Source organism: Chiloscyllium plagiosum, unplaced genomic scaffold (assembly GCF_037043375.1).
Source record: "Chiloscyllium plagiosum isolate Xiang-an unplaced genomic scaffold, Cpla_swu_hap1 HiC_scaffold_33, whole genome shotgun sequence".
Classification (NCBI taxonomy): Eukaryota; Metazoa; Chordata; class Chondrichthyes; order Orectolobiformes; family Hemiscylliidae; genus Chiloscyllium; species Chiloscyllium plagiosum.
The window spans coordinates 3,594,772-3,617,839 of record NW_028270171.1 but is presented as its reverse complement, the minus strand read 5'-3'; the positions used below and the strand labels follow the sequence as shown (position 1 = coordinate 3,617,839).

The 23,068-nt window shown below is 47.3% G+C and overlaps 1 protein-coding gene across 2 annotated transcripts in view; it reads left to right on the top strand.

Moving 5' to 3' along the window:
* Positions 1-22,685, top strand: part of LOC122542103 (synaptogyrin-1-like) — a 39,034-nt gene extending 16,349 nt beyond the window's left edge. Inside the window, exons 2-4 of one of the 2 annotated variants that reach the window (XM_043679470.2) lie at positions 12,819-13,056; positions 15,196-15,344; positions 19,027-22,685. In XM_043679470.2, the coding sequence (XP_043535405.1) occupies positions 12,819-13,056; positions 15,196-15,344; positions 19,027-19,242 (603 nt within the window). In that variant the 3' untranslated portion in view covers positions 19,243-22,685. Of the gene's footprint in view, positions 1-12,818; positions 13,057-15,195; positions 15,345-16,616; positions 17,457-19,026 lie in introns of those variants that run through there. The other variant, XM_043679471.2, reaches the window with a different exon arrangement.
* The last annotated feature ends 383 nt before the right edge of the window (positions 22,686-23,068 follow it).

Below are 23,068 nucleotides of genomic sequence, written 5' to 3'. Positions count from 1 at the left end.
GGGAGTGTTAAGCATGGGCTGATCTACCAGTGCTTCCGTTATACAAAGGGAAACCTTGCTAATGGATTGATGTCAGGCATTTATTACCACAACTGAGTTGAGAGGAGAAAGGGGCTTTTGTCCTTCTATATCCGGTTTAATCAGCCCATTCCCTGTTCAACGGGAGAGATTGACACTGAGAGACTTTTCTCGTAAGGAGATTTCAGAGAGGGGAGGAATAGAGGTCAGGGAGGGCAGGTTTCGGGGCAGTCTGTTTGCTGCATCACTAAAGCTCTTGTTGATTCTCTGTTCCCTTCTGATTAGACGCCTGGAGGATTAGATTAGATTAGATTACATTACAGTGTGGAAACAGGCCCTGCGGCCCAACAAGTCCACACCGACCCGCCGAAGCGCAACCCACCCATACCCCTACATTTGCCCCTTACCTAACACTACGGGCAATTTAGCAAGGCCAATTCACCTGACCTGCACATCTTTGGATTGTGGGAGGAAACCAGAGCACCCGGAGGAAACCCACGCAGACATGGGGAGAACGTGCAAACTCCACACAGTCAGTCGCCTGAGGCGGGAATTGAACCCGGGTCTCTGGCGCTGTGAGGCAGCAGTGCTAACCACTGTGCCACCGTGCCGCCCACATTAGCTTCCTTAGTAAAACATTGCTACTGGGGAGAGAGAAGCAAAGAGAACAATGGGATTTAGTTGGAGGGAGTGCCACTTGCAGACCACCATCCAGTCTCATTCATTTGGAGGGAGATTTTGCTTGAAAAATTGTAGCTTATTTCCAGAGTACTCAATCTTAAGTCCACTTGCTTCTTGAGCTTTTAGCTGGATTTGAGCTAGATCTCCATCTTGAGTTCTCTGCCTGAGGGCAGGTTCCACCCACAGCATCATGACAAGGAGATAAATTTACCGCAGCCAGAATGGGGTTAACAGCTACTCTGGATGTTGATATCTATGTGCAATATGTGGGAGGTCATGGCCCCAGCTGGGGCTTTTCTATTCATTCATAGGATGTGAGCTCAGCCAGCCTGTATTGCCCTTCCTTAACCGATTCCCATTGCCTCTAATTTTGTTTGGGCCCTGTGATGCCACATATGGTTGAACACAGCCTTGATGTCAAGGGTAGTGTCTCTCTTATTCTCACCTGGAGTTCAGCAATGTCCATCTTTGAGCCAAGACTGTAATGAAGTTTGGGAGCTGACTGGCCTTGGTGCAACCCAAATTGAAACCAGGGTGAGCGGGCTATTGTTATGCAAGTGCAATGTGCTAGCACTTTTGATGACTCCTGCCATCATTTTACTGATGATCGAGGGTAACAATCGGCCGAGTTGGAGTTGGAGTTGCATTTTGTGTACAGGACGTTCCTGGGCATAGACAACTACATGTGCTGGAAGTTTCACCAACCACTGATACTTAAGATCTGGGTTTCTGAGTTTGAGCAGTGGCTGAGTCACTGTGGTATATTGTTGAGGCTGATTGTTGTATGGGATGGTACATACAGAGAGGTACTCTCACTGCAGCTTAAGTGCCTGGAAGCAGCAAGGGAATGAGCTACCACCAGGCAGATAGTGCCGGGGTCCCTTGGTGTGCTGCTGACACATTTTTCTGTTTTGGAAGCTGGTAAGGATTTTGATGTCTCAAGGGAGTGCAATCAGAGCCACGTTTGTGTATTACATGTGCTTTGCTGTGTAGTAGGAGAGGAAAATAAAGGAGGAGCAATAGTGATGAGGGATGCACTTGTTATCTTTCTGTGGTCATTGACATGAGTCCAGATAGTACATTGCCCCATTGGTGCCATGGTCAAGAAGCTCTCAGAGCAGCTGCATGCCATTCTTCTGGAGGAGGGTGAACAGCCAGAGGTCATGGTCCACATTGTGTCACAAAACTGATCCTTTTCTCAAGGATACTGTGTCCTTGATTTTTTTTTCAGAGGGGTGGTAAAACACTCCGGGCTCCAAAGCAGCTGGGTTTGGTACGAAGATAAAAGGGCATTGAGAGGCCTCTTTGTTTATATGTAAACAGATGAGACTTTAGGCCAAAGCTTTTATGTTTAGAAGTAACTTGTGTAATGAAAGGGGAGTGGCCAGTCATGGAAACTGAGGTTAAGTTAGGAAGTTCAGCTGTAGAGCTGTGTGGAAACAGGCTGCTGGACTCTCTCTCCTTCTGCCCTTCTAACTTGGACTTGTAAGCCTTTGTTTCATTTTGACAGTGTGTAAGGGTTTTGTTCATTGGGACTGTTGTGTATATTCGGAGCAGCATAATTAAGTCGTTTGGATAGACTGAGTTCTGTACATATTCTTTATTCAGTTTTTTGTGTTTCATTCTGTAATTTTGTGATTACATTTTTATCAGTTTTAATACCTGGTAGTCAATCTAGCTAACTACTCTGAGTAATTTTCACTATACACTTACCGAAACAAATAGCAAAGCTACAGTCTGGGCTGCCTGCTTAAGAATGTTTTGAGTGGTCTGGCCTAGTCCATAACAATTGGCACCAATGGCTTTGGTTGGTAGGGAGATGAGGTTCTGCAATCAGAATTTAAGGAGTTAGGTAGGAAATTAGCATGCTCGACCTCAAGTGTATATTAACTTCCAGGTTATTCCCAGTGACTGGTGCAAGTAAGCGTAGAAATAGGGCAGATGAATGCATTGCTAAAAAGTAGTGCAGGAGGGAAGGCTTTAGATTCCTGGGATACTGGGACTTGCTCTGGAGTTGAACGTTCTGCATCAGATCGATTCTCTGATTTGGTGCTCTGATCCCCAACTAGTCAACCCTCATGGAGTCCAAGGTCAGAGTAGCTGTGGCTCTTTCCTGTATGGAGAATACTCAGGAGACAGAGGTGTGCAGATGACACTGAGGATGATCTGGGGCTGGCAAAGGTAAGAGATAAGCAAGGCCATGAAGATTTAAAGGATAAGAATTTGAAAATTGAGGCATGCCGTTGTAGGTCAGAAAGCATGGGGTGATGCAAAGCACTCGAGGCTAGTGAACTGAGTTTGTCTTTCTGTCACTGTTTTATAAAGAAATATGGCAACTGCTCTGAGTACAGCAAAAGCCCACAAACCGTCAAGAGATGGGTGAGCAGACAGCGTGATGACATTTAGTGCCTGTTCTTCTCTCCTTGGATAACATGTTGATTGCCTGCTTGATGCTCTTCCATGTCCTTAAATTTCCGCAGTCGCTGGGTAGCACCTTTTGTATCTTGTGATGTGGCTAACTCTGGCAACGCTGATACTTCTTGCCTGTCGACCTGATTTATCCTTGTGCAGGTGGTGAGGAACTGCTGTCTTGAACACTGCAGAACAGAAATTAAGAAGAAAACTCCAGGGATTGATGGGCAATTCCCCCAATTTGGTGGTGGTTTCCTCTGGCCTGTGCCCTCGTCAAACTAGGCGCCAGAGGTCACTGATCTTTGGGAGGATGTTCAATAACAGTGATCATTATTTTGGGCTCTAGGATCTTATTTTTCAATCTTAACTGAAGCCTTATGGCCGAAGTGTTGCTGTAACGTGGTCACAGTTTCTCAAATAATCCTCACCCTGCTGCCCCACTACACTGTGGCAAATTACTGGCTCTTTCATCTTGGCTGCTGCAGGGCCTGTGAAGAACAAAGTTAGCACACAGTCCAGCGAATTAGAGTCGGTATTTTTAAGTTCCGCCTGAGGACCACGTGGACCCGAAACCTCCTCCCTTCGGATGGAGCAGATGAAGAGCCAGCATTGAGACCTCTCCCGTGCTCCTCATGTGACAAGCCCACTGTTTGTTGTGTTGGCTGCTTGAAGTTTCTGTTTTTCAATTTCAAACTGTAGGAGCCTCAGCGCAAAGTCCAAATTAAAACGGCCACTGCAGTCCTGAGGAAGAGCCTACATTGTTGGCAGAGCTGTCTTTCTGATAGTCTTAAACTTAGATCCTGTCTGTGTTCATAACTGGATGCAAAAAGTCCCATGGCCTTATTTGAAGAGGGATTTAACCCTGGTGTCCTGTTTCCAATATTTATCCCTCAACCACCGTCATTAAAACAAAGTACTGTAACATTTATCACACTGCACAAGCAGTAATTTGCCATGTTTCTTTTATTCTAGCAACTACACCTTGATGCCTATAAAGTGCTTTGAAATATGCTTTCTATTTTCATTTCAGCAACTCTGTATTTTTAGTTACGAAATGCAGTCGGTCTTTGGAAGCTTTACTGCATCCTGGGAATCAGAAGCAATTACTTCGAATCAAACTGGTTGATTCCCTCCTGCATCTCAATATTGGAAGGATTGTGTTTATGTACATGAGTGCTTCAAAAACATTACACCTGTGCCTTGCAGGTTAAAATACAGTATTTTAGTTTAAATGATGAAATGATCTAAGCTCTACGATCCTTCCATATTCAGTCGTGAATGTTGGTGGACAATTAAACACCTCATTGGAGGAGGAGGCTCCACAAATATCCCCACCCTGCATGATGGAGGAGCCCAGCACATCAGGGCAAACAAAAAGAACAACTGAGGTATTTGCAGCAATCTGTAGCTGGAAGTACCAAGTGGATGGATGCAACGTTTTCACATACACACGGAGGTGTGTATATGCAATGATCTGCCAGAGGAAGTGGTAGAGATGGGTTCAATTGCAACATTTAAAACTCATTTGGACAGGTACATGGATAGGAAAGGGTTAGAGAGATATGGGCCAAATGCAGGCAAATGAGACTAGTTCAGTTTAGGAAACTTGGTCAGCATGGATGAGTTGGACCGAAGGGCCTGCTTCTGTGCTGTATGAATGTATGTGTCCAGAGATCACCAGTATCACAGACCCCAGCATTCAGCCTATTCGATTTACTCTATGTTGTTATACCTTATCGGGTAGTGTTCTGGAAATCAAGGCTTGCTACTCTTGGAGACTTCACAAATGTAAAAGATTTTTAAAAATTTCCTGCTTTTTTATACCCAGGTTGACAATGTATGATTAGATTAGATTCCCTACATTGTGGAAACAGGCCCTTAGGCCCAACAAGTCCACACTGACCCTCCGAAGAGTAACCCACCCAGACCATTTCCCTCTGACTAGTGCATCTAACATTATGGGCAGTTTTAGCATGGCCAATTCACCTGATCTGCACACCTTTGGACTGTGGAAGGAAACCGGAGCACCCAGAGGAAACTCATGTAGACACTGGGATAATGTGTAAACTCCACATAGACAGTTGCCTGAGGCTGGAATTGAACCTGGGACTCTGTGCTAACCAGTAAGCCACATGCCGCCCCTGGTATTAACCAGGTTTCTGTACTTAGCATCTACTTATTTGTCTAAATAGTAATTGTTGTTAACTGCAAGTTGATAGTTATGTGCTGAAAATGTGTCGCTGGAAAAGCGCAGCAGGTCAGGCAGCATCCAGGGAACAGGAAAATCGACATTTCGGGCATAAGCCCTTCTTCAGGAATGAGGAAAGTTTGTCCAGCAGGCTAAGATAAAAGGTAGGGAGGAGGGACTTGGGGGAGGGGCGTCAGAAATGTGATAGGTGGAAAGAGGTCAAGGTGAGGGTGATAGGTCAGACTGGGGTGGGGGCGGAGAGGTCAGGAAGAAGATTGCAGGTTAGGAAGGCGGTGCTGAATTCGATGGATTTGACTGAGACAAGGTGGGGGGAGGGGAAATGAGGAAACTGGTGAAATCCGAGTTCATCCCTTGTGGTTGGAGGGTTCCTAGGCGGAAGATGAGGCGCTCTTCCTCCAACCGTCGTGTTGTTGTGGTCTCACGATGGAGGAGTCCAAAGACCTGCATATCCTTGGTGGAGTGGGAGGGGGAGTTGAAATGTTGAGCCACAGGGTGGTTGGGTTGGTTGGTCCGGGTGTCCCAGAGGTGTTCTCTGAAACGCTCCGCAAGTAGCCGGCCTGTCTCCCCAATATAGAGGAGGCCACATCGGGTGCAGAGGATACAATAGATGATGTGTGTGGAGGTGCAGGTGAATCTGTGGCGGATATGGAAGTTTCCTTTGGGGCCTTGGAGGGAGGTGAGGGGGGAGGTGTGGGCGCAAGTCTTGCACCTCCTGCGGTTGCAGGGGAAGGTGCTGGGAGTGGAGGTTGGGTTGGTGGGGGGTGTGGATCTGACGAGGGAGTCACGGAGGGAGTGGTCTTTACGGAATGCTGATAGGGGAGGGGAGGGAAATATATCCTTGGTGGTGGGGTCTGTTTGGAGGTGGCGGAAATGACGGCGGATGATGCGCTGTACATGGAGATTGGTGGGGTGGTAGGTGAGGACCAGTGGGGTTCTGTCCTGGTTATGTGCTGTCAATATATAACTACTTTAGTTAAAACTCTAGCCCACTTATAAAATTCTGCCTCTAGCTCACATACAGAAAGACACTCAAACAACATGGGTGTTAAAGATTGAGGGAGGTGGGATCTGAGGGCAGCAGTTCAGTGAGTCCTGTCAGAGTTTGCTGATCAGAATGCCGATTCTTTATCTTCCTTATTAGCCTGTTTTTGCAGGAGGCACAGGGTGACTTATAAAGGTCTCTGACTTATTAAACAAAAATCACAGTTTACAGCAACTGGAAAGGGGAAACAAACTGGCTATTTTCAGATTTGAGATGCTTTTCTTTTACTGCAGAGCAGAAACAGCACCTTCCTTCCCAAAGGTCTGATAGCTTCTGCCCCAAACATTCCTATCCCAAAGCTGTTTGGCTACCTGGGAGCCAATCACATGGTTGTTGGCAGGCAGAAAGCCTTTGTCATTGGTCTGTGGACTAGTGACCAAGTATCAATCAGCTACCTGTGGCCAGTCAAATCTCCCTTCAAACACCGCTCCCTGGTTCCAGCTCCTCTGTAATCAGGCTTCCCCCACTTGTTGAATCAACAGCTGTGTGAACAGTATTTACATTGAGTGTCAGGTAACATGCTTTAAAAAAGTGCAGTGATTTTGAACTAGCCTTATTTTGTAATACAGAAAAATAAAAAACTCCGGTCTTTACAATGTGTTATCAAGAAACAGCTGAAGGCACTGGATACTGTAAAGGCTACAGGCCTTGACAACATTGCAGCAATAGCAATGAAGACTTGTGCTCCAGCAATTGCAGAGCCCTAAGCCCAGCTGTCCCAGTACAGTGACAATACTGGAATCTGAATTGAATTAAATTGAATTGAATTTATTGTCAAGTGTACTAAGGCACAGTGAAAAGCTTTGTCTTGTGAGCAATCCAAGCAGATCACAGTTAGGTAGCATAGATAGTAAATAATGGTAACAGCAGCAAAAACTAAAACACAGCTACAGGCGAATGTTAAGGGTTTGTGAGTTCATTCAGTATTCTAACAACAGTAGGGTAGAAACTGTTGCGAAACCGGCTGGTGCATGTGTTCAGACTTCTGTACCTTCTTGATGGTAGAGGTTGTAAAAAAGCATTGCTTGGATGGGATGGATCTTTGAAAATGCTGGCGGCCTTTCCCTGACAGCGGGCCTGGTAGATGGATTCTGTAGATGGGAGGTTGGCCTTTGTGATTGAACTCAGCCCTAACACCATTCTCTGTAACCATCTCCAATCTTGAATGGTACAGTTACCATACCAGGTAGTGATACATCCAGACAGAATGCTCTCAGTGGCGCACCTATAAAAGTTGGCAAGGCTATTTGCTGTCATGCCAAATTTCCTCAGCTGCCTGAGGAATAGGAGACGTTGTTGGGCCTTTGTAACCAGTGCGTCCACATGAACAGTCCAAGAAAGCTTGTTGTGGATGACCACTCCCAGGAGCTTGATGCTCTCCACTCGTTCCACCTTTGTGCTGTTAATGTGTAGGGGGGGCATGAGTAACATTCTGCTGAAAGTCAATAATGAGTTCCTTGGTTTTGCTGGCATTGGGAGCTAGGTTGTTCTCAGTGTACCATTTTTTCAGGTCTTCCACCTCCTGTCTGTAGTCTGTTTTGTTGCCATGTGAGATTCGACCGAATATAGTGATGTCATCAGCGAGCTTGTAAATGGCAGTAGTCTGGTATTTGGCGACACAGTCATGGGTATACAGTGAGTACAGTAGGGGGGCTGAGTACGCACTCTTAGGGGGCTCCAGTGTTGATGATGAAATATTGTCCCCAGTCGTCTTTGATTGTGGCCTGTGGATCAGGAAACTGAGGATCCAGTTGCAGAGAGTGGGGCTTAGTCTGAGATCACTAAGTTTAGAATTCAGTCTCAAGGGGATAATAGTGTTGAAGGCTGAACTGTAGTCAATGAGTAGGATTCTTATGTAGCTGTTCTTCGTGTCACCATGTTCTAGGGAGGAGTGAAGGGCAAGTGATATGGCACCTGACGTGGATCTGTTGGTCTAATAGGTAAATTAAAGTGGGTCAGGGATGGTGGGGAGGCTGGATTTGTTTAATGCCATGACCAACCTTTCAAAGCACTTCCTACCACTGAGGTTAGGGCCACTGGGTGGTAGTCATTGAGACATGCTGCATGAGCCGCCTTAGGCACAGGGATAATGTTGGCATTATTGAAACAGGCAGGGACAGTGGCCTGCTGCAGGGAGAGGTTGAAGATGCCCGGGAAGACCTCTGCCAGTCAATCTGCACATGCTCTGACTGCACGGCCTGGTACTCCGTCTGTTCCCATCACTTTCTTTGGATTAATGCAAAGGAAAACTGATCTGACCTCTGATGCAGTGACTGTTAGGATAGGTTTGTCAGGACCTGTCGGAATAGGTGCTACCTCTCTGCCAAAGTTCTGGGAGACGGTCTGGGAGGGATATGTCATCGTCAGCTATCTTGCACCGACTCTTCTTTGAACTTGTGATGTCACTCAGTCCTTGCCATAGTCGCCGGGTGTCTGTTTGGATCGGTATTGGTCCTTTGCTGTCTTAATGGCTCTGTGAAGGTCATACTTAGATTCCTTATATTTGAGTGGGTCTTCTGATCTGAAGGCTTCACACAGTTTGTAGCAGGTTCTGTATGATTCATCGAGGGTCTCCTGTTGGGGAACACCTGGATTGACTTGCTCGGTATGCAGCCCTCCACACACTTACTGATAAAGGCTGTGATGGTGGTGGTGGTGTACCCAACCTGGGTACCTGCGGACTGTTTGAACATAGACGATTCCAAACAGCACCACAGTTGATCCTCTGCTTCCACCGTCCAGCACTGGACCTTTATCCACGAGGGGAAGTCTCCACTTGAGCTTTTGCCTGTAAGCCGGGAGAAGAAATACGGCATTGTGGTCGGAGTTCCCGAAATGAGTCTACCTAACAATTTGGATAATTGTCGAGAAATGTCCTGTACAGCAAAATCCATTCTGGCCATTTACCACCACAATCTACTCTCAGTCATTAGTCAAGTAAAGGAAGGTGTCATCAACCAGTGCTAACAAGTAGCACCAACTCAGCAATAACCTGCTCAGTGACACCCAGTTTGGGTTCACCAGGACCACATGTCTCCTGACCTCATTACAACCTTGGTTGAGCAGAATTGCAATGGTGAGATAAGAGTGACTGCCCTTGACATCAAGTCCACATTTGGTTGATAGTGGCTTTGAGGAGCCTTAGCAAAACAGGAGTCAATGGGAATCGGGGAGCAGGGGGCAAGTCTCTGCTGGTTGCAATCATACCTGGCACAGAGGAAGAGGATGGAGATTGTTTTGGAGAGTTATTGGATGTCAGTCATTTCAGCTCCAGGATATCTCTGCAGGAGTTCCTCAGGATAGTGTACTAGGCCTAACCATCCTCCAGCTGCTTCATCAATGACCTTTCCTTCATAAGTCAAAACTGGGAATGTTCAGCATCATTTCACAACTCCTCAGTTACTGAAGCAGTCCATGTCCAAGTGTAGTAAGAACTGAATAATATTCAGAATTGGGCTGAGAAGTGGCAATTAACATTCACACCAGGCAAGTGGTGACCAGGCAATGATAGTCTCTATGAAGAGAGAATCTAACCATCACCTCTTGCCTTTCAATGGTGAATTCATTGCTAAATTCCCCACTATCAACATTCTTGGGGTTACCATTGACCAGAAGCAGAACTGAACCAGCCTTTTTAAGTGGCTACAAGACCAGGTCAGAGGCTAGGAATCTGCAGCAAATAACTCCGCCATATCTCCCCAAAGCCCCTGTCCACTATCTACAAGTGTGATGGAATATTGCTCACTTGCCTGCATGAGTGCAGTTCTAACAGTACACAAGAAGTTCGATGCCATCCAGGTCTAAGCAGCCTGCTTGATTGGCACCACATCCACAAATGTTTACTCTCTCTACTATCACCGCTTTGTAGTAGCAGCAGCGTGTAACCATGGTGACAGAGTTAGACACACCACCCAGAGCTCCTCTGCTCACAAGCTCCTTCTCTCTTTTCTCCCTCTTGCTGCAGTTCTGCCCCCCCACACCCACTCAATTTTTAACTTACCTCACCTGAAGGGAATGGAGAACGGCATCCAAGTCCAGCCCAGGGCAGGAGATCAGCTGCAGACAGGGGGAGCAGAGCATGCGCGGGGTGAGTCCCGGAGTGTGGTGCACACAGGCAGAGTCCTGGAGCCGGACACAGTACGTGCCTTTGGCTGAGCCACAGCCTGAGTGGGTGTAGGGGGAGCCCAGGCTGGCTGGGGGGAATGAGTCCTGGATGGAGACCAGCACGTTGAGGCAGCAAGCCCTCGTGTTCTGAGGCCTAGCAGGCATGGAGTACTTTAAAGACATTTATAAACATTCAGGAGTGTTTATAGACTTTGTATTCCCATGTTAGTCTTTATTTGTTTCACTATTTCAATTCTGTAACAACACTTAAAATATCTGTACCTAGGTCCCCTGTACTTGAGATGGCACCAAGAGGCCAAAATACAATCTTTTCACTGCAGTCATTCAAGTGCATGTGACAATGAAGGCTATTCTATCCTAACCTAGTCAATTCTATTCATCAATAAGATGCTCAAAGTTTGTGAGAAGATTTGTAGCTCGGGTGCTCGTTGTTGTGGTTCTGTTCACCGAGCTGGGAATTTGTGTTGCAGACGTTTCGTCCCCTGTTTAGGTGACATCCTCAGTGCTTGGGAGCCTCCTGTGAAGTGCTTCTGTGATGTTTTCTCTGGCATTTGTAGTGGTTTGAATCTGCCGCTTCCGGTTGTCAGTTCCAGCTGTCCGTTGCAGTGGCCGGTATATTGGGTCCAGGTCGATGTGCTTATTGATTGAATCTGTGGATGAGTGCCATGCCTCTAGGAATTCCCTGGCTGTTCTCTGTTTGGCTTGTCCTAAAATAGTAGTGTGGTCCCAGTCGAATTCATTTTGCTTGTCATCTGCATGTGGCTATTAAGGATAGCTGGTCGTGTCGTTTCGTGGTGAGTTGGTGTTCATGGATGCAGATCGTTAGCTGTCTTCCTGTTTGTCCTATGTAGTGTTTTGTGCAGGAAAGCCACACACACAGACCAAGTCCTAAACTACGAAAGCAACGTGAATTCGACTGGGACAACACTACTTTTATAGGACAAGCCAAACAGAGAACACCAGGGAATTCCTAGAGGCATGGCACTCATCCACAGATTCAATCAATAAGCCACATCGACCTGGACCCAATATACCAGCCACTGCAACGGACAGCTGGAACTGACAACCGGAAGCGGCAGGTACAAACCGCTATAAATGCCAGAGGAAACATCACAGAAGCGCTTCACAGGAGGCTCCCAAGCACTGAGGATGTCACCTAGACAGGGAACGAAACGTCTGCAACACAAATTCCCAGCTCGGCGAACAGAACCACACCATCAATAAAATGCATTGCAGAAATTAATAAAGGCTCCTTAGACAACAACTTCCAAATCCACAACCACTGCTGTCTAGAAAGACAAGGATGGCAGATACATAGGAACACCACCATCTGTAAGTTCGCCTCCAAGCCACTTACCATCCTGATTTGAAAATGTATCACTGTTCCTTGATTTTTCACGTCAAGACTGTAACTCCCTGACAGTGCTGTGATGAACCAGCACTATATGGACTACAATGGTTCAACATGGCAGCTCACCACCACTTTAAGAGGAATTATGTGTTAGCAATCAGTATTGATCAAGCCCACAATTCATGAATTAATAAAAACAAAATAAGTATTAAAATATAAAAGTGTGATGACCTACTTGCTGAACTCGAGGAGTGGCTCCCTCTTCAGGGACTGCCTAACCCCACAGAGAGAGAACTGGACAACTGGAACAATAGAGACAGTGAGCACAAGACAGAGAGTGAGAGATATAGAGTGTGTGAGTTAGACAGAGAACAAGAGAGGTTGCAAGGATGGGGAGGGAGTGGGGGGGGGAAAGAGTGAAAGTGAGAGGGGATGGAGGGAGGCTTCTGTACAGGGAACCTTCACTGGTCAGGCTACTGGTTGGCACACTCACTCTCCCTGGCATTCTCTCTCTCCTCTTGCCTCATCCCCTCTCACTTTCACTCTTTTCCCCCCCCCCTCACTCCCTCCCCATCCTTGCAACCTCTCTTGTTCTCTGTCTAACTCACACACTCTATATCTCTCACTCTCTGTCTTGTGCTCACTGTCTCTATTGTTCCAGTTGTCCAGTTCTCTCTCTGTGGGGTTAGGCAGTCAAGCACCAAGCTGGGTAGGTGGTCCATGAGGTTGCCATGGCAGCACGCCCAGGAATGTGATGTTACATTGGAGTGGATTTTGTTTAAAGCTGCGTTCTCAGACTGTGTAGCTCAGAGTTAGTTAATAAGCATAGATGAATGATATTGCGAAATTACGTTACTGCTGTAGGCGATAACACCAATTCAGCTTGATGTTTAGGGGCCTAAATTGGCTTACAGTAGGCTGAGCTGGAACACCCAACCTGGAGTTTATCTTCCTTTTTCTCTCCCACTCTGTGTCTGTAGCTCTTTTCGATTGTTGTCTTTGGATCAATTATCAATGAAGGTTACATGAACCGACCTACGGAGGTGGAACAGCACTGCATCTTCAACCGGAATCCCAACGCCTGTAACTATGGTATCACCATCGGTGTGCTGGCCTTCCTCGGCTGCATGGCCTTCCTTGCCCTTGATGCTTACTTTCCACAGATCAGCAGCGTAAAGGATCGCAAAAAGGTGGTTCTGGGAGACATTGGATTTTCAGGTCAGTGTTTGTCTCTCAGAGAGCAGTAGATCCTCATTCACATTGCCCCATGAAGTAGGAGGAAAAGGAGAGCATTTGGCTCCTATTGCACCATTCGATAAGATCATGGCTGCTTTGATTGTTTTGAACTCCACATTCCCATCTCCACAAATGACCTTGTATTCTTGTTTGGCATGGAATTGATCAACCTTGACCTTAAAAATATTCAGGGTCACTGCCCTGCAAATCTAGCCCTGCTACTTCCAGAGCTGTTACACAGCTTAATGGTTTTATCACAGTGCACGCTGTCCCCAAATTAGCTGTCACACCCAAGTTTCTGTACTTTACCAGAAGTATTTGTTAGAAATCCATTAATTCTAACCACAGATAAACAATTGGGAACTGTAGATATAACTGTACTAATTAAAACACACTCTTTGTCTTGCACACTCACACGTGCAGACACAGGTGTACATATATTGAAACTCTATCTTTCATTCTTTCCCTGATTCTCCCTCTCCCCTCGCTGTCTCTCTCACATGCACTGACATACACACACATACTGTCGCACGTGTGCACAGGCAGACATATTAAAATTCTGTCTCTCTCTTACACAGAAACACACACTCACTCTCAGCCATATACTGTCTCTCTCATGCACGCAGACTAACATAAGTTTATGAATCTCTCTGTCTCTCTCTCTCCCCCTCTGACTCTCACCCCCCCCACACACACACATATATAAGTTTATAAAATTTCTATTTCTCATTTCGTGCGCACTTATACACTACATAAAAAGCCGAGGAAGCTATTCAAAAACAAAAATTGCTGGAAAAGCTCAGCAGGTCTGACAACATCTGTGGAGAGAAATCAGAGTTAGGGTTTTGGGTCCAGTGATCCATCCTTCGAACTCAACCCAAAACATTAACTCTGATTTCTCACCACAGATGATGCCAGACCTGCCGAGCTTTTCCAGCAATTCTTGTTTTTGTTTCTGATTTGCTGCATTCTCAGTTCTTTTGGTTTCTATTGGGGCAGTGATTCAATGGTCACATTCCACAGAGTTCACTGAGTTGTTTGTTGGGATTTTCCAATCTTTCTCCCCAGGTTTGTTTTTTGTTTCATTTAGGGGGAGGCACAGACAATTGATACATTTGCTGTAAAATTACTGGTTAAAGGCCACAGCTTACAGCAAGTGGTGAGGGCAGATAAAGTAGCATTCTTTAGACTTTAGGTGTTTTACTGGAGATGAAGACACAGTGTTGTCCCTTGTAGCAATCCAAAGGCTGCTGCTGCTATTGTTCACACCCACAAGCTGTTCATCTACCCCAGGGCCAATCAGGTAGTCGTCAGCTGATGGCCTTTGGCATCCACAACTCATCACAATTCTACAAACCACTCAGCAACCTGCTGTCAGCCGAATCTCGTTTTTTGCCCAGCCCTGGTAAACACAATTTAGAAGGAATTTCAGAAACTTACTGTTTAAATGTTCAGAAATGCCTTCCATAATCCTTGGTGTTAAAACAGCCATTTTCGTACCGTTCACAATATTTTAAAAAATGGTCTTTACACCAAAGAGAGAACTCCTATGGGAATAGCAGAGTTTAATTAGATAAGTATTAGCTGTGACTCCAAATGTAGCGCGCGCGCGCTCTCTCTCTCTCTTTCTCTCTCGTTTCCTCTGTCTCTCCATTTATGTACCTCTCTTACATCTATGCTCACACTCTGTATCTCACAAACGTGCACACTTTCTCTAATTTCCTTTCCCCTTTTGCTCTCACTCTCGTGTGCCTGCACCCTCTCACGCACACTCACTCTGTCACACGTCCTTTCCTCTTGTGCTTCTCTTGCTCAATCCCTTATTGTCATGTTCTCCCCTCTGTAGCTTGTGAGCTATCTGTCACTCTCACCCGGTGCCACGCTGTCTTGCTCGCTCCCTCTGTTGTACCTGCGATCCCCCCACCACCACATCATGCTACTGCTGCCCACAGAGACAGCACCCTTACATGTAGTGTCTCTCTCCCCTCCCTCCCACTTCCAGTCTATGCTCTGCACTGAACCGATGATGCTGCTTGGATGGTGTTCTGGATTGTTCGTGCCTCAGGACCCACCTCCCTCTGCTGCAGAGTCACAGTTTCCTTTGTTTGTTTCTTCTAACAGCGTTTTGGTCCTTCCTATGGTTTGTGGGATTCTGTTTCCTCACCAACCAGTGGCAAGTAACGGATCTGGAGAAGGACGACCCGTTAAAGGAAGGAGCTGATGCTGCTCGAGCTGCTATCACTTTCTCCTTCTTCTCAATCTTCACCTGGGTAAGTCGTCTCACTCTAGATCCTCTACACCCTGCACGGCATTGGTACACTGGGTTCGACACCTACCCCCTCCTCCCATAACGACAGGGACTATACAGTGGCTAGGTGCCATACAGCACCAGGGACCCCGGTTCGATACCACCCTCGGGCGACTGTCTTTGTGGAGTTTGCACGTTCTCCCTGTGTCTGTGTGGGGGTTTCCTTTAGGTGGTCCGGTTTCATCCCACAGTCCAAAGCCATGCTAAAAATTGCCCAGTGTCCAGGTATGTGCAGGTTAAGTGGGTTAGCCATGATAAAAAACCCCTGCAGGGTTACAGAGATGGGGTGAGTCGAGGTGGAATACTCTTTAGAGGATTGGTACAGATTGGTTGGGCTGAATGGCCTCTTGCTGCACTTTCTGGATTCTACAACCCTTCCCCTGGGGTCACATCGAGATAGTAGAGTGTTGATCATCTTCTCTTGTCCATTCACTTTCAAGGCTTTGGACCAAATTCTAGGCCAATGCATTCAAATTCCATTCAGAAAAGCGCAGTGGAGAAAACTGACCCCTGTCTGGGCTCCAAGGGAATTTCGTAGAACCAGAGAAAGTTTACAGCACAGAAGGTGGCCATTCAGCCTCCTGTGTGTTCTGGCTGAGTAAATTAGCTGCCCGGTTGAATCCTGCTTTCTGGCACCTGATTCAAAAACTTGCAGGATGCAGTGTTTCAGGTACATCATTAAATCCAATGAGCAACATTCCAAAATGGCAGCACATTGGAGCCCTTGAACAATTAACGGTTGGCACTCCAACATTTTGGGTCTGAGTTACCCAACGGAGCATCAAGGAATCATGGTCAGTGTGGGAATGGTGCACAGAGCTTGACTATCTAATCCGTGCTGTCCCTGTCCTGGAAGTGTTTGAGCGGGACAGTGTAGAGGGGGCTTTACTCTGTATCTAACCCCATGCTGTCACTGTCCTGGAGAATTTGAGGGGGGCAATGTAGAGAGAAACTCACTGAGAATTTAAAAGAGGAGAGGGAACTTTACTCTGTATGTAATCCCATGCTGTCCCTGTCCTGGTAGTTTTTGAGGGGAACAGTATAGAGGGAGATTCACCATTTCTTTCAGATTATTATGTTTTATACCCCATTAATTTCTAATGAGTGGTCTGGAGAACAGAGCATAGAGATGCTGTTAGTGACAGCTTGCTATTTTCAGCTCCTGACCACTTCTCATCCTCCAATCCTCATATGTTTTAATTCCAATTCCAATTCCTGCACGTTCCTTTTGCAGGGTTATTTGGTTCTCTTTGCTATGGATCGATTAAAAGGCATCACCTTCACTGAGGAATACAATAAATTGTTCCCACCCCAGCAAACCCCTCCTCTTGCTTAACTACAGCATCCTTCTCTGCTTCCAAACACCCAGACTCTGAAGTACAGCAGTTTGAACACTGTGAGCTGCTAGACTATCCCTGCTTGCCTGAGTGGTTTTCTCTCATGCTGCTATAACTCGTGATTGTGGTGACTAATCTCATTTTTTGAGGGAGAAAGCAAATTTGATTTTATTGCCTGTGGGGATAAGCAGGTGTAGCTTTGTAAGTTGTCCCATACCCCTACCTTACTCCTTAACTCATTCTGTACCTGTGGCAGTTTGCTGATGGAGATTCAGGATGTTTTAGTATCAAGTAATCTGAGAAGCCCCAGACTTAGCTCATAGTCATAACCCTCAGACTCACCCTCTCTCTCTGTCTCTCTCTCATCTGCCTTGGCCTCCAAAGTTTCGCTGTGCCTCTGCTTCACCTGACCACTGCTGTCTCTCTCTCTCCCTTGCCCTTGCTTGCATTAACTCGCTAATTTTGCAAATTGTGATCCTAAGAGCAGATGATCGTGTTTGATTTATTTATCATCTTCACCGTCTGCTTTGGATATTTGCACTTCCAGCAAATAAGCTTCACTTGAGCCTGTAGGGTGTATCAGTCCAGTGGGATTCTAACATTTTCCACTCCCCATAGCCCAGCAAGTGTCATGTGTCGTCCTGAAAGTTATATCAGTTTTAGGATTAATTTAAAGCCTGACAAACGATCTTGCTACAAAAGCACAAAGTGCTGGAGAAACTCAGCAGGTATGGCAGCATCTGTGGACAGAAGTCAGAGTTAACATTTCGGGTGCAGTGACCCTTCCTCAGAACTGAAGTGCTGCCACAGATGTTGCCAGATCTGCTGAGTTTCTCCAGTACTTTGTTTCAGATTTCCAGTATCTGCAGTTCTGTTTTATAAAAGGTTCTAGCTGGTTAGGTTAATCTCCACAGCTGAGTTAGTGTGGACATGAGCTGAGAATATTTCAGTATTCCATGTCTCCCTATCACTGACGTGTATCTGCAGATGCAAAACAATTAACTGCTTGGATTTGTCGCATTGCTCATATCAAAGACCTTTAAAACTGCTTTCTAATGTGTTAACCACAGATCTCATAAAGTGCTTTGCTTTCTGAAGGTCATTAACATTCTGCATGCTAACATCACTAACTGCAGTGTCCTTTTTACTGTCCCACCTCTCGATGTCTGTTTTACTATGGCCCGGCTACTCCCTCCTCTCTCATTCCTTTCCCCCCAACCCCATGCCATCTCTGCCCCCCCCCCCTCTCTCTCTCTCTCTCTCTCTCTGCTCCATCTCTCTCTCTCTCTCTCTCTCTCTCTGCTCCATCTCTCTCTCTCTCTGCTCCATCTCTCTCTCTCTGCTCCATCTCTCTCTCTCTCTCTCTCTCTCTCTCTCTGCTCCATCTCTCTCTCTCTCTCTCTGCTCCATCTCTCTCTCTCGCTCTCTGCTCCATCTCTCTCTCTCGCTCTCTGCTCCATCTCTCTCTCTCGCTCTCTGCTCCATCTCTCTCTCTCGCTCTCTGCTCCATCTCTCTCTCTCGCTCTCTGCTCCATCTCTCTCTCTCGCTCTCTGCTCCATCTCTCTCTCTCGCTCTCTGCTCCATCTCTCTCTCTCGCTCTCTGCTCCATCTCTCTCTCTCGCTCTCTGCTCCATCTCTCTCTCTCGCTCTCTGCTCCATCTCTCTCTCTCGCTCTCTGCTCCATCTCTCTCTCTCGCTCTCTGCTCCATCTCTCTCTCTCGCTCTCTGCTCCATCTCTCTCGCGCACTGCTCCATCTCTCTCGCGCACTGCTCCATCTCTCTCGCGCACTGCTCCATCTCTCTCGCGCACTGCTCCATCTCTCTCGCGCACTGCTCCATCTCTCTCGCGCTCTGCTCCATCTCTCTCGCGCTCTGCTCCATCTCTCTCGCGCTCTGCTCCATCTCTCTCGCGCTCTGCTCCATCTCTCTCGCGCTCTGCTCCATCTCTCTCGCGCTCTGCTCCATCTCTCTCGCGCTCTGCTCCATCTCTCTCGCGCTCTGCTCCATCTCTCTCGCGCTCTGCTCCATCTCTCTCGCGCTCTGCTCCATCTCTCTCGCGCTCTGCTCCATCTCTCTCGCGCTCTGCTCCATCTCTCTCGCGCTCTGCTCCATCTCTCTCGCGCTCTGCTCCATCTCTCTCGCGCTCTGCTCCACCTCTCTCGCGCTCTCGCTCGCTCTCTCTGCTCCGCCTCTCACTCGCTCGCTCTCTCTCTCTGCTCCATCTCTCGCTCGCTCGCTCTCTCTCGCGCTCTCTCTCTCTCTCTCTCTTTGTCTGTGCCTCCTGTCTGCCCTTGCTCCGTTGAAAGGCTGCTCAGGCATTCCTGGGATACCAGCGGTACCGCCTGGGAGCCGACTCTGCTCTTTTCTCCCAGGAGTACACAGACCCGAGCCAGGACACCTCTGCCCCTTACGGCCCGTACCTCTCCGGGGACGAGATGGAAGCGCCAGGCTCTTACCAGCAACCACTGTCGACAGGATCCTACACGAGCACCTCAGAGGGATATCAGACGCAGGATTACTGAGGAAAACGAAGGCCAGGAGTGAGTGACACGAGAATGCGAATCCCTCACACGCAACCTTTACACATTTTACTGGGCAACCCTTGGTTTAAGTGAGAGAAAACGCTGACACACCACAAGTGTCTATCATCACTGGGTCAGGGTTTAATATCCTTGAGTTTGAAATACGTATTCTAACTCCTGCAGGTGCTTAAAGTGAACATAAAATATTTCCACGTCGCCTAGTCTGTTCTGTAAGACGTGCTCACTTAAATGCAGATAATTTTTGAAGGAATGGTATATATATGTATATATATTTATTTTAATTCAAGGTTTATTTATTGATTCTGGAAGACAGTTGGCTGCTGAAAACTTGCCCACTCCCCGGATGAGCCCACCAATGCCATCTCCTCTCTGTGAGTTCACTATCCCTCCTCCCAGCTCCCTCACTCAGGAATGGGATCTGTGCACAGCACCAGCACCGACAGGGCATGGGGCTGGGGGAAAGGACTGGAGCGAACGAGAGACTGTGGGCCCCTGCTCCCACTGGTGCCGAGGTATGGAACAGGCCCTTGTTCAGGATGCTGCCTCAGCTGGTGTTTCCTGCGGCCACGGGGACAGAGTCGGGTGTGAAGGAAAGCTATTCTCATTTACTGAAAAGCACAAAGTAGCCAGCTAAGCAACTTTTTTTTCCCAGGGGAGGGTGTCGGGTGAGGGGTGGAAAGCAAAGAGATTCCTGTTCACTTGAGAAGCCCTTACAAATGATCAGAGACAGCATTTGCCCTGCTCCAGTTATTTAAAACATGGGGAAGGTGTGGGGGGTGGGGAAACATGGACTCAACTTGATCTGGAGCCTGAGATTTCAATAGTGAGAGAGAGTTCACTTTTGTCATGGCACTGAGTCTAAGCAGGGATTGCCCTGTGGGAGAGGGGGTGCCGGGGGCGGGAGTGGGTGGGTGTGTGTGTATACAAACATGTGCCTGGGTGTGGTGTGTACCTTGCCTTTTGGCTTGTTTTCCTCCCCCACCATGTCCTATCTCTCTCTGCCCCTTACAGTCCATCTCGATCTTGTGCTCGGTCTCGGTCTCTCTCGGTCTCTCTCTCTCTCTCTCTCTCGGTCTCGGTCTCTCTCTCTCTCGGTCTCAGTCTCGGTCTCTCTCGGTCTCGGTCTCTCGGTCTCGGTCTCTCGGTCTCGGTCTCTCGGTCTCGGTCTCTCGGTCTCGGTCTCTCGGTCTCGGTCTCTCGGTCTCGGTCTCTCGGTCTCGGTCTCTCGGTCTCGGTCTCTCTCTCGGTCTCTCTCTCGGTCTCTCTCTCGGTCTCTCTCTCGGTCTCTCTCTCTCTGTCTCTCGCTGTCTCTCGCTGTCTCTCTCTCTCTGTCTCTGTCTCTCTCTCTGGCATCGTTCTTCCTCCTCCTCATGGGCATCAACTGGATAATCTGCCACCTTGGCCCAGCCTCCCTCCCTCCCTCCCTCCGAGACTGCAGGGTGCATGGATAGAGCTCTGCAGCCAGAGAGTGACCTCTCAGCATTCCTTTGACCTCTTGCCTTTGGAGGTGGGAGTAAAGGGGCAGAAAGATCCCGCTGTGCCCCAGCAATCAGACCAGGCTGTTTGTGGTTTTGAGGTGGAGTGCAGAGCAGGAGGCTATAGATCCGCCAGTACTCAGTGAGAAAGTTAATAGGGTGGTAGATAGCCATTGGGTGGTTATTAATTGGCATCAGGAGGTCTCTGTGTGATTGACAAGGTGCCACAGCCTACACCCCGTTAACACCACCATCAATAGCAGCAGCTGTCAGCAAACCCCACATCCTTGGTGCGTTCTCTGAGAGGCTGTGTCCCCAACCAGAACTGTCTTATTGAACCTCACTCTACATATTGCCTAGTATTCTGTGTACAGAACAGGGGAAACTGCAATTAAACTACAGATCCTTAACAATGTTAAACAAAAGTGTATAAATCTGTATTTCATATAGTATTTTATTGTTGTATTTAAAACAAAATACCTTTTTATGTGTTACTATGGATACCAGGCTAGGCCCAGGCTTTCCGAGGTAACGCTGCCAAGTGAAGGCATCCAGAAACTTTCTTCTATGAAAGATAACACCACAAAAACAACATTAAATATCAAAAACATCTGATCCATGTCTTTAGTTTCTGTATTAAGACTTAAGCTGACAGTCCATAGCATGGAACAGAGTCAGTGACCGTACAAGAGACATGTGGACAATTGGCCAGTGGTCATTCAGTGATCTTGATCCTTTTGCCCCCAGGATTGGCCAAGTTGGCAGTACCATTCCTGATGGTCTCAGTCTCTCTCTCTCTCCCTCTCACCAGCTGACGTGGGATGCTGAGAGTGAGATAAAGGGTGGGAGAGATTGCAGACTGCAGGACAGCACGTGTGTAAGCCTGGTGATGTACCTGATCTGGTTCAGTCTGGCCTCTGCACTGTTTTGATTCGTTCTTGTGCAGGAGGACATTTGAAGCCAGCACCTGACTGGTGAATGCTGCACTTTCCTGTTGCTCCGTGGGTCTGAGTCCCAGCTGGCCATGAGAGCACAGAATCTGGGCAAATGCTGCTGATGCCCGTCCTGAGGGAGCGCTGCACTATAAACTGTGCTGCCTTTCCAGTGGGAGGCTCTATTGATGGTCTCAGCTGGATGTGAAAGATCCCCATGACTTCTGGTTCAGAGAAGAGCAGGGACAATCTCCCTTGTGTCCCGGTCCAGTATTTATTTCCCCTGAAGTGATACCACAAGATCAAATTGTCTGGTTAGTACCACGTTTGAAATTTATGGGATCTTGCTTTGCACAAATTGACTGCCACATTTCCCACATAGCAGTGACCGCAGTGCAGAGTACATTACAGGTGGTAAAGACAATTGAGGAATTCTGAGCACTGTAGAAATGTTAGTTTATTTATTCATTTATAATCAGTCTGGCAATTGGCCCCCTCCCTTGGCAGCAGTTACCTCAGACCGTCAGGGGTATGTAAAGTGATAGGTGGGGCTGGGATGCTGTCGAGGGATATTGTTGGAATTTGCTGAGCCCTGTTGGGAGTGTGGCCTGTCCCAATGTGACACTCTGCCCATCTGCAATATCTGATGGGCTTAAACTTACCCTTGTCACATTGCTGCTTGCCAGATTCATCCCACCCACATCACCCCAGGGGAGATGGAGGGTAAAGGGGATGTTACAAGTGAGAACCAGCCCCAATCTGTCATCATTTGTCCAATGCCAGACTCTCCCTCCACCAGAGAGCATACTGCACTAGCCACTAACTTATTGCAAACTCTGTGTGTAGCATTGTGTATAGAATTAATTGTGTATAACATGGAATCCTGTGTCTTTATATATTGTTGTTGCTGCTGTGTGTTCCACACAATGCAGCCTGTGTTTGTGGTATGTTGAGCAGATATTAATTATTTATCTGTAAAATTGTGATTCTCAATAAAATGTTTCAAGTAGATAAATGGCTTCTTGTGTATTCCCACCCCTTTCTCGAGCTCACTTTCTCACACTCGCCAAATCTCGGCTCCCCAACTCTCAACTTGCCAACTCTCTCTAGCTTTGTCTCCCTCTCTCTCTAACTCTGTGTAACTCTGTCTCTCTAACGCTGTCTGTCTCTAACTGTCTCTCTAACGCTGTCTGTCTCTAACTGTCTCTCTAACTCTGTATCTCTCTCTGTCTCTCTCTCTAACTGTCTCTCTCTAACTCTGTCTCCCTCTCTCTCTAACTCAGTGTGTTTCTCCCTCTCTAACTCTGTCTCTGTCTGTCTGTCTGTCTCTGTCTGTCTGTCTGTCTCTCTCTCTCTCTCCCCCTAACTCTGTCTCCCTCTCTCTAACACTGTCTGTCT